Consider the following 12359-nt stretch of genomic DNA (forward strand, 5'->3'; position numbering starts at 1 on the left):
CTTGACTCTGTAAAGTTTGAAACACAGACATCTTTGACTCCTCACCTCCATGCACCCAACCCCTAGTAAATTATATATATATATATATTTTATATGAGGCCACAGCGGCCCCTGCAGCCTATATTATGCCCCACAGTGGCATAAGATACTGTGGGGCATAATAGAGGTTGCAGGGGCCACAGTGGACCCTTCAAGCTCTATTATTATACTCGGGACTCTTTTCAGACCCCCGAGTATAATAATCGGAGCCCCAGGGGAGATGAGAGAACATAATACACACTGTTACTCACCTCTCCGGGATCCAATGTTAAAGAGGACCTTTCATGGGTTTGGGCAAAGGCAGTTTTATATACCGCTGGAAAGCCGACATTGCGCTGAATTCAGCACACTGTCAGCTTTCACAATCTGTGCCCCGGGTGAAGAGCTATCAGTCCCGGTACCGTAGCTCTTCACCGTCAGAAGGGCGTTCCTGACAGTCTGTCAGGAACGTCCTTCTTCCCAGCAGAGCCTATAGCGCTGTACAGTGTGAGCGGGGAGGAACGCCTCCCTCCCCTCCTGATAATACTCATCTATGGACGAGCACTGTGAGCAGAAGGAGCAGCAGTTCTCCTGCGCTGGTTCAAAGAAAAAAAAAAAAAAATTGCCCGGGCTGCCGCCCCCTTCCCGTGCGCCGCCCGAGGCGGGCGCCTCATCTCATTAGAGGTGCGGAACTGGGCCATTGGCATTTCAGTTGATGAATAGCTTTGGACTGCTGAGACAGATCTGAAGGAGCACAGTCATTGAGAAGGTAACTCCATAGGTCGTATTACAACATCATACACTCACCGGCCACTTTATTAGGTACACCATGCTAGTAACGGGTTGGACCCCCTTTTGCCTTCAGAACTGCCTCAATTCTTCGTGGCTGGAAGAATTCCTCAGAGATTTTGGTCCATATTGACATGATGGCATCACACAGTTGCCATAGATTTGTCGGCTGCACATCCATGATGCGAATCTCCCGTTCCACCACATCCCAAAGATGCTCTATTGGATTGAGATCTGGTGACTGTGGAGGCCATTGGAGTACAGTGAACTCATTGTCATGTTCAAGAAACCAGTCTGAGATGATTCCAGCTTTATGACATGGCTCATTATCCTGCTGAAAGTAGCCATCACATGTTGGGTACATTGTGGTCATAAAGGGATGGACATGGTCAGCAACAATACTCAGGTAGGCTTTGGTGTTGCAACGATGCTCAATTGGTACCAAGGGGCCCAAAGAGTGCCAAGAAAATATTCCCCACACCATGACACCACCACCACCAGCCTGAACCGTTGATACAAGGCAGGATGGATCCATGCTTTCATGTTGTTGACGCCAAATTCTGACCCTACCATCCGAATGTCGCAGCAGAAATCGAGACTCATCAGACCAGGCAATGTTTTTCCAATCTTCAATTGTCCAATTTCGATGAGCTTGTGCAAATTGTAGCCTCAGTTTCCTGTTCTTAGCTGAAAGGAGTGGCACCCAGTGTGGTCTTCTGCTGCTGTAGCCCATCTGCCTCAAAGTTCGACGTACTGTGCGTTCAGAGATGCTCTTCTGGCTACCTTGGTTGTAACGGGTGGCTATTTGAGTCACTGTTGCCTTTCTATCAGCTCGAACCAGTCTGGCCATTCTCCTCTGACCTCTGGCATCAACAACGCATTTCCGCCCACAGAACTGCCGCTCACTGGATGTTTTTTCTTTTTCGGACCATTCTCTGTAAACCCTAGAGATGGTTGTGCGTGAAAATCCCAGTAGATCAGCAGTTTCTGAAATACTCAGACCAGCCCTTCTGGCACCAACAACCATGCCACGTTCAAAGGCACTCAAATCACCTTTCTTCCCCATACTGATGCTCGGTTTGAACTGCAGGAGATTGTCTTGACCATGTCTACATGCCTAAATGCACTGAGTTGCCGCCATGTGATTGGCTGATTAGAAATTAAGTGTTAACGAGCAGTTGGACCGGTGTACCTAATAAAGTGGCCGGTGAGTGTAGATGGGAATACATAAATCCAAATCACAGCCTCCTCAGTGTCGTCCAGCAGCAGATAACAGTGCAGAGACTGACAGCTATTGCTGTATGCAGTCATAGAGAAGAAACTGTCAATCACTGGTAGGACCGCCTCCTTGATGTCTCAATGTCTCACAATTTCAATGTTTGCCAGCCCTGACTAAATTATCAAAAGACTAACCTCTTAATAAATCAGGAGTATGTCTCTGCATCAGAATAGAACAGGAACTGGTGTAGAATTCATGTATAGGGTTATTTAACACAGCGGAAACCTTTTCCACCATGTGGCTTTATCGCGTGGCTACCCGCGACGGGATGCAGTGCAGCGGCATCCCGCTCCTGATTAGGCCCGAATAAATGGGCCTAAGCAGGAGCGTGTATCGAGTCGCAGAATCTAAGTGAAGATAGGGTATGTCGCATATTTTTTCCGCTAACTGAAAAAAAAAACGCTAACGGAAAAAAAAACTGCGAGTGACTCTCATTGAAATGAATGGGAGGCGTTTTTGCAGGTGAATTTTGAGACGGATTCCGCATGAACATACCCTAACAGAAACAAAAAAACTGGCATGAATTGTAATAAATATGTTGGGTCGAGGAGATCCCTCTTTGTGCCTATGCCACAGAACTGGTATAGTTGCATTGACAAATTCCTCCCAGTGTTTCTTCAATATGGGCATGACTATGGTGAATTACAGGTAATGGCGTTAGACAGATTGCTGAAACTCTGTACTGAGTGGTGTGGAAACTGCCAGTCATCATTTCCTACATACCAGTAATCCAAAACCTCACAGGAATTCACGCAAGCTGTGATTAGAAGTTATTTATGGCGTTAAGAAAGTATACACACTATAATATCTATATCTGACATGTATTAGCTTTATTACACACCTATGGGACTGAGGTTTATGTTATGTGAGAATTAGATGTATAAACAATAAATCTCCACCAGATGGCGCTCTCACCAGAATTTTCTCTGCTAGCAGTATAAGCAACAACACTGGGTCTTTTGGGAAAGGTTTTTGTATATTTTTTGGAAGATAAGGATTGAAGATAATAAATTCTGCGAGTCTTTCAAAAACACAAATACCGTAAATATCAGTGATCATGGCCATAGTCATAGATTCTGACCAACTTTTATTAAAGGAAATCTGTCCCCAGAAAAACAACAGTACAATCTGCAGGCACCATGTTATAGAGTAAGAGAAGCTAAGCAGACTAATATATAGAGTTGTGAGGAAAGAGTCTTTATAACGTATCATTTATTCATTAACAGAAGACGATCCTATCAGTGACTGACAGCCTCCGCTCTATGTGTCACTGATAGGACCGCCTCCTTGACTCTATAGCAAAGAAAGAGCAGAGATTTCAATGAATAAATGACTAGTTATGCAGAAGCTTTTACCAAAGACCTATATATCAGCCTACTCAATGTGTCCTGCTCTATAACATGCTGCCTACTGATGTCGCTAAAAGTTCCTGTGACATGTTCCCTTTAAATCCTCCCTTCATCCTTCTGTGCTTACTCTCATTAAAACTAATGCCATACACAGCCCAATTACAGGGCAAACCCATACCTCCCAACTTTCGAAGAACAGAAAGAGGGACAAAATGTGCGGTGCACTACGTGCGCCGCGACAAGTTTAGCTCCACCCACTTGTGTTGACTCTCCCCCCTTTTTTTCATGTGCCCCCACACAGTATAATCCTCCTACAGTCACCCGTACATTATATATCCCCACATTATAATGTTCCCTTCCAACTGTCCCACAGTATTAAAGGGGCTCTATCAGCAAAATCATGCTGATAGAGCCCCACATATGCGTGCATAGCCTTTAAAAAGGCTATTCAGGCACTGTAAAAGTTAAATTAAACTACCCCCCCATTTTAAAATAATAACTTATATAAGAATGTGATTTACTTACGGAACGTGCACCCTGGGCGGGCATTCAGGGTGCGCCGTCTTCTTCTTCCCCGCCTCTTCTTCCTCTGACGTCTTCGGGTCCCGTCCTCCTCCAGCGCTTGCTCGCGGACACTGATAAAAAAAAATAGCCCGTAGCACGCAGCTTCTACTATGGCTACTGCGCATGCGCCCGGGCTATATTTTTTTTATCAGTGTCCGCGAGCAAGCGCCGGAGGAGGACGGGACCCGAAGACGTCGGAGGAAGAAGAGGCAGGGAAGAAGATGAAGACACACCCTGAATGCCCGCCCAGCGTGCACGCTCCGTAAGTAAATCACATTCTTTTTTAAGTTATTATTTTAAAACGGGGGGGGGGGGTAGTTTAATTTAACATTTACGGTGCCTGAATAGCCTTTTAAAAGGCTATGCACGCATATGTGGGGCTCTATCAGCATGATTTTGCTGATAGAGCCCCTTTAAGTCCCTCTCCTGGTGCCCCAGTTTAAACTAGAGGAAAATAGAGGGGGACATTAAACTCGGGCAGCTAGAAGCAGACATTACACCGCAGGGGTAGCTGAAGGGGAATATTAAACTGGGGGCAACTAGAGGCAGACAGGTCCCCCTCCAGCTACCTCCACAGTTTAATGCCCCCCTCCAGTTGACTCCAATTTAATCACCCCCCAGTTTAAGTGCCCTCCTTCATCTACCCCCAGTTTCATGTCCCCCTCCATTTCTCCCCAGTTTCATATCCCCCTCCATCTGCCCACAGTATCATATCCCCCTCCATCTGCCTCCAGTTTCATGTCCCCCCCTCCATCTGACCCCAGTTTCATGTTCCCCTTCCATCTCTGCCCCTAGGTTACTGAGACACACACAGACACATGCACTCTCCACCCTGCATGACACAGACATGTGTTACTACTTAGGGCTAGTTCACATGTGAACTGCCCGCGCGGGTTTTGACACCGAGAGAGCCGCGGGGAGCCGCGTCTCTCTCTGATCAAAACCCGCCTGCCGCGACCATCGCGGTCGCGGCTTTCCCCTCCTCTGTCGGCTCAAATGAATGAGCCGACATAGGAGGGTGCTGCCGGGGGTGGAAGCCGCACGGCTCAACCCGCGCGGCTTCCGCCTGAAGATAGGGCAGGTCGCTTCTTTTCTCCGCTAGCAGCAGCCCGCCGCTAGCGGAAAAAAGAAGCCTGGTGGTCTGCATAGACCACCATTGTAAGGGGAGGTTTTTGACGCGAAATCCGCTGTCAAAAACTTCCCTTGGGCTCACGTGTGAACGAGCCCTTACACAGGGAGACACTGCAGGTAGTTCAGCTTTGCTGTTCTCTGCACGGGACTGTGGAGGAGGGGGAGGGGGGCTCATAGGTCACATGTTCAGTCTCTTCTCCTGGCTGAGTGAGAGGTGGGGGGAGGAGACGCAGCAGTGAGTTTTATAGAGAAAACACTCAGGGGCATAAGCATGACAATCTGTAAGCCGTTCAGGATGGCGAGATAGGACTATAAATCCGGGACAGTCCCGCGAAAGATTGGGACTGTTGGGAGGTATGGCAAACCATCATAAATTACCCCCTGTAAGTGCAAGTGCAGAAGATCATTTGTAGTGTCAATGTACATAAAAGAAATGAAGTTGCCAGCAACGCAGTACCCCATAAATATAGGGACAACCTGAAGGGGGATGAATGATTTAGTAATCCCCATACTGTAGCAACAATCTGCTACACTTACAGGGAGTCTGTCAACAGAACACAGCCTTTCATCACAGCCCTGGGGGAAGATAGGTTAGGGTCACTTAAATCAAAAGGTCTTTTCCCCTTATGAATTGGGTCCTCCATTGCAGAGATATCACTTTTTTTGGCCAATGTGCAACTGAGCTTTTTGGAGCAATGAGGGTGTTGCCGCTTACCTCTCTGGAGCAATAGTAATGCCCCTATTGCTTATCTTCATATTGATAAAAACTCTGATATCTCTGTATTAGAGGCCCCAATTCACATAGGGAAAACAACATTTGACATAGGAAACCCTAACCAATCTTTCTGTGGGACTGCGGTGTTATGCTGCATTCTAGTGATAGACTCCATTTATTGCAGCCATACATACCACTGTTTAAGAAGTAGGACTACTTCACCTGCTGTATATGGGACTGCTCCACATGAAAAAAAAAAAAATTGGTTCAAGATCTGGTGTACTGTGTAGTTCTATATTGTAAGCAGTATTACAGCCAGAAACTAATCTACAGCATTAAGGCTGGGTTCACACTACCGCCACTGTCCGCACAGAGGTTTCTGTTGTAAACCCCAAGGAAACTGGATAGGGGACGGCTTGCCATTCATTTGATGTTCCCATAGGCCACTTTTCAACTGAGACAGAAAAAAAAGAATATCCTGTTGGTCACTATCAGGTTGGTGTATGTTGTATAACTTTTGTATATGGAATAGCACAATTTATTGCAATATTCCATCTACAATTCTCCAACACATATGCCAAGAGTCTAGCAATGGGACCAATGGTGGACAAATAACATGGTATAAGTGTACAATGGTATCCATCAGAGGTATGTTTTAGGAAATCCTCCCAATATATACCTGAAATGGACACTACAAGACACAGTGTGAAGGTATAGACTGGAAAGATGGCACCTCCAGGAGCTTACTGTGATTATACATTAAAGGGAGTCTGTCAAGTCCAAAGTGACTCTCAAACTAACAGTAGTTGAAGTAATGCAGAGAGGCGACAGGAGACCTGGAGGACGACTTCGGATGTCAGATTAGACTGTGCAAGACATTATGGATCGTTTGAAACCTTCCCCCACAAAATCATTACGTCGGTTAGCTCAAGAAACCGGGTACTCAAAGTCGACCTGTCAAAGAACCGCCAAGAAAGGGAAAATCAAGCCATACCGCGTCACATCTGAAATTGCTGCCAACAACAGTGACATGTTGTAGAGGACATTCTCGAATATGGAGCGTCGCGTTTCTTTGTGCGCAGATGTTGCACTTTTTGTAATGTGGACTTGTTTTCCACTAAATACAGGTATGTTCAGTTCTTACAGCTCGTCTTTACGTTCACGTGTTTGCAAGTAATTCACATTTTTAAAGTTGTACTCCGGAGTGGGACACCCTGTGTATATATCAATACTATTTATAAATACATATATACAGTATCTATTACATGTGTACAGTATGTTACATATATGCGGTATACAGATGAGTATAAAATATTCCTTGTGTAGTCAGTGCAGTCATTGAGGTATCCCCATGAATGGCGTTGCAGTTGTGCTTGCGGCCACTAGGGGGCAATTGTGGGCTTCCACTTTCTCTTCACTCCAGCTCCATAGCAGGAGCCTGTGGATGTCAGGAAGTGTTCCCCTTGCAGTGGGATTTGGGCAGGGGAGGAGGCGTCTCCCGCACACCCTGTTGATTAGTCAGCGCCGGGTATGGTGTATTCTAGTGCCCGCTGGAGGGGAGCGACAACCAGAGCAGCAACTGGGGCCAAAGAAGTGGCCGGGAAAGGAGCAGGCACCGAGCAGGAGAGGAGACTCTGCAACTCCGATCAACATGAACCCGAGCAGCTGAAGGCAGTGCAGTAGATCCCGGCACTGCAGAGTCCTGGGCAGCCCCCTGGAGCCCCCAGCCCTGCTGTCTCCCTCTGTACGGGGCCGGGGGAAGAAGATGGAACTGGCAGCCCCCTCGCTGAAGGATGTGAAGTGGAGCTCGGCCTCATTCCCCTTGGACTTGCTGGTCAGCTCTTACCGGCTGCCTCAGCTTGTCAGGCTGGAGAGTGGTGAGTACAGCCGCCTGCTACACATATACATCCATATATAGTGCACATCCATACGGGGCACCCAGCCATATACATGTGAGCCCCCGGACTGTGAGCACACTGCATGTCCTGGCTATTTATAGCACTATCTATAGGTCACGGCAGGGGGCGCTGCAGGACGCCCATACATTGTATGACACCTGGGCACACTCTATGTAATAGTACCAGCGGTGCCAGCCTGTGCTCAGAGCTGTGCCATGGTCACTAACACTGCGGCTCAGATTTTCCATGGCAGCTGCCATGTTGTTGTGAGAAATATTGCCAGGGTTCAGACGTGATTGGGCTGCAGTGCCGGGGGCGTCAGAATGACGTGAGGGGACATGAGTGGCAGCTCTGTTGGCTCCATCATACTGCTTTGCCATGTGTTGTGCTGCCCCCTCTGTCTCCTGGCTGTGTATATACTCCAGGATACTGATGATCAGTGTATACTTGTGACCCCTGCGGGTGCCCAGTAAGTGCAGCACTTGCCATTGCTGGACACTTAGTTCTACTAGCCAGTCTGTCAGATTACTAGTCCACAGCTAGTTCACTACTGATACAATTCTGTATTTTTTATGTTGAGCTGCATCGGTTTGATTGCGATGTCATGACTTCTACATGCTTCCAGCATATGCTGATGCCCTAAGCATAAGTACCTGTGCAAGATATTGTGACCGTAAAGAGCCGTAACCACCTTTAACCACTTCTGGACCGTCCGTAGACTATAAACATCCGGAAGGTGGTTGCCTAGTTCTGACAGGACATGCCGGTATGTCCAGCAGAACTTGCTCCACTGCGCCCCCCTCCACCGTACTGAGCTCTGAAGTCCCGCGGTCAATAGACCATGGAGACCTCAGAGCTTCACCCAGAGACCACTCTGTGTGTTCTTCAGGTATGTGATCCATACACAGCGATAACAATGACAATCGGCACATGAACAGATTGCTCTGCTGTGCCTCCACCCCCCCTGTACTTAGCTCTGAGGTCCCGCTTTCTATTGACAGTGGAGACCTCATAGCTTAGCCCGGGGACCGGCCTGCGTGGTTTCTGGGCATACACTTTCTGTGACAGGCTGCTATAGATCACATTGCGATCACATTGTATGGTGCATGAGCAGAATATGCTCCACTGCACCTCCCCCCTCCTTCCCTCCATCCCCCTTGCACACAGCTCCGAAGTCTCCACTGTCAATACACAGAGACCTCAGAGCTTATCCCAGAGACCAGCCTGTGTGGGCGTGTGATCGCTGTCCCAGCCAGTCACAGTGATCACAAGGAAGCTTGTTACACAGTGACAAACTTCATTGGCTGAACGCTGATCTCCCTCTCCTTTAGCCTATCAGAAAGGGAGATCAGCACTTCTGCCTCCACCCCCAGCAGTGCTCCGTGGTCAGAAGACAGCTATGATCAGAGTATCTGCACCCTAATATACATTTGTCATACAAAAGCAGATTTTTTTGTGCTATATACATATAGGTTATTGTTGTACTTTTAGGGTGCAGTCATGCAGTGGCTCTGGACACACAGTATAGGGAAGAAATGTATTGATTATTGTCTACAACTTGTTACTGGCCAGAGCCGCTGCATGTATCTGCACCCTAAAATGCTTGTTTGACTCAGGCAGTCTACTATAGTTATAGATTTGTAGAGAGTTTATTGGTTGTCTTCTATAAAGTTAGTGATCTTATAGACATTGTAGTGGTTATTATTAATTTATAGGATATTATATTTATTTGTCAGGTTGTCAGCATCATGTCACAGAAATTATATATAGTGCTGAGGAGGCATACGCTATGCTTTGTTCCTCTGATGAGGAGATAGTGTGAAACGGTCAGGCTCTGAATATGTACCTGTTGAAGGCAGTGATACCTTAACTGTAAGGTCAGATGATGACACTTCTGCAGAAAGGGACAAAAAAATTACAGAGAAGGCAGCAAAGACAGCAGCGAGCAGTATACAGCTAGCACGAGTATACAGATGCCAGGGACCTCTACCAGCCAAGTCAGCGAAGCTACTGAGATCACTAGTGAGAGGCTGCACAGACAGCAGGACCAAACATCCCAGGCTGCTATGCAAAGTGCTCCATCAGAAATCATTTACCCAGTGTGGTCAAGTTCTGCAACATACACACCTGCTATCCCTTCCTTTACGGCCCAAGCTGGTGTAAATGTGCCAACAGAGAATTTTGGCCCCATTGACTTTTCAAACTTTTTATAACTGAGAAACTGCTGGAGCATGTAGTGCTCCAAACAAACGTATATGCAGAACAGTATCTGGCAAACAATCCGTCCTCCTGCTATGCCAGACCCAAATACTGGAAACCAACAACTGCGCCAGAAATGAAACCGTTTCTAGCCCTGACCTTTAGTATGGGACTTACAAGGAAATCAGAACTAAAGGCGTACTGGTCTACCAACCCCATTCACCACATGCCAGTATTCTGCTGTGATGGCCCGCAGTCGCTAGGAAGCTTTATTGAGATTCTTACATTTCAATGATAATGCCCTTTGTCCCCCACAAGTTGGGAGGTGTAGAGACAGTCTATACAAACTAAGGGCCCCTTCACACGGAGTTTACACTCCGTGTATTCTGTCTTCGCGCTGTGTATTCTGTACAATTTACACATGTATTTTTACACGTGTAAAATGTACAGAATACACGGAGCGTAAACTCCGTGTGAAGGGGCCCTAAGGCCTCTCATTAATCATTTCAACAAAATTTTTTGCAGAGGTATACACTCCTAAGAAAAACATAGCAATTGATGAATCCCTGATTCATTTCACAGGCCGCCTTGTATTCAAACACTATATACCAAGTAAGAGGGCAAGGTATGGAGTTAAAGGGGCTCTATCATTGGAAAAAGTCATTTTTAACTAATCACATCCTTGAATAGGTTTTAGAAAGTCTATTCCACACCTACCTTTAGTATGTAAATTGTCTCAGTGGTTTTTGAATAAGTCCATTTTTATTCATATGCTAATTATACTGGTGCACGGTGCATCGTGCACCCCCTGTGCTATTCTTTCCTATGGGTGTATACAGTACAGGCTGCTGCTGCTGATGACTCAGCTTCCTGTGTGCACACACACATAGGAGATAATAGCAGGGACGAGTGCTGCTGGGAACTTCCTGTGCTGGCTGGAAGCTCATTAGCATATGAATACAATGGACTTATTCAGAAACCACTGTGGCAATCTACATACTAAAGGTAGGTGTGGAATAGCATTTCTTAAACCTATGCAAAGATGTGGTTAGTTAAAAATGACTTTTCCAAATGATAGAGCCCCTTTAAGCTCTACAAACTTTGTGAAAGTGGCACTGGCTATACCTATGCCTTCAGGATTTATGAGGGAAAGGACTGCCTTCTTAGTCCCCCTGGTTGCCCATACTACATGGGTGTTAATGGGAAGATTGTGTGGGATCTCATAAACCCATTACTTCATCAGGGCTATCACTTATACTTGGACAATTATTATACAAGTATACCACTTCTTAAGCATGGAGGGCACAGTTACTTGTGGAACTGTACGATCCAATCGTAAGGGCTTTCCAGAGAGACTGGAGGCATGAAACGGGGAGAGTTCTCATGCCTGCGTAGCTCAGAAATGCTGTCAATAAAATACAGGGACAAAGGAGATGTCTTCCTTCTCAGCACCATACATGCTGATGCTACAGTCCCATAGCAGTCAGACAAAAAAAATGTGCAGGCAGAAAAACCAGTGTGTGTGGTGGACTACAATAAATTTATGGGCACAGTTGATTTAAATGACCAGATGCTTAGGCCATATCTGATCTTGCGCAAATCAAGATACTGGTATAAAAAAAAGTGTTCTTCTACCTTCTACAACTGGCAATATACAATGCCTTCATTGTTTACAAGCAATCTGGAAACCAGGCTCCCTTCCTAAAGTTCCAGGAAGAAATCATCATCAGTCTACTTTATCCATCTGCTACTGTTCTAGCCCGTGCACACTCCCATTGACTTCAATGACATTTTTTACACGTTTAAAAAACGTACCAAAAAATGCGCGTTTTATAACTTGTTTTATAAATTGTTTTATTAGGGGGCGTTCACACTACCGTCGGTGTCCGACATGTAGTGTCCGCTCAAAATCTGTCACAGACACTAGGAGCGGACACTAGCTGTCCGTGACACCTGTCATTTATTTCAATGGGCATCGGGTGCGTTCTTTTGCACTCCGTGCCCGTCCTTTCCTGTCCGCAAGTGAAGATGTCCGACTTCTCAAGCGGACAGAAAAACCCTGCATGCAGGGTTCCTCTGTCCGCTTGAGAAGTTGGACATCTTCACCTGCGGACAGGAAAGGACAGGCACGGAGTGCAAAAGAACGCACCCGATGCCCATTGAAATAAATGACAGGTGGAGCGGACACAGCTAGTGTCCGCTCCTAGTGTCCGTGACAGATTTTGAGCGGACACTAGGAGCGGACACTACATGTTGGACACTGACGGTAGTGTGAACGCCCCCTTACTTGTTTTGTGATGTTTATTGTTTATATATTTCACATAAATAGAACTTTTAGCACAAGTCGTGTCTGTTAGATTTTTTCAACATTTTGCCAAATAAGAATTATAAATACAAATAGAAGCGGTGGGGGATAA

At 46.4% G+C, this 12359-nt stretch overlaps 1 protein-coding gene across 1 annotated transcript in view; it reads left to right on the forward strand.

Moving 5' to 3' along the window:
• The first annotated feature begins 7273 nt into the window (after positions 1-7273).
• The window catches only part of GAREM1 (GRB2 associated regulator of MAPK1 subtype 1), a 99663-nt gene continuing 94577 nt past the window's right edge, over positions 7274-12359 (forward strand). The window contains exon 1 of the mRNA XM_075270516.1: positions 7274-7722. Coding sequence (XP_075126617.1) covers positions 7611-7722 — 112 coding nt within the window. The 5' untranslated portion in view covers positions 7274-7610. The remainder of the gene's footprint in view (positions 7723-12359) is intronic.

Source organism: Leptodactylus fuscus, chromosome 4 (genome assembly GCF_031893055.1).
Source record: "Leptodactylus fuscus isolate aLepFus1 chromosome 4, aLepFus1.hap2, whole genome shotgun sequence".
NCBI classification, from domain to species: Eukaryota; Metazoa; Chordata; class Amphibia; order Anura; family Leptodactylidae; genus Leptodactylus; species Leptodactylus fuscus.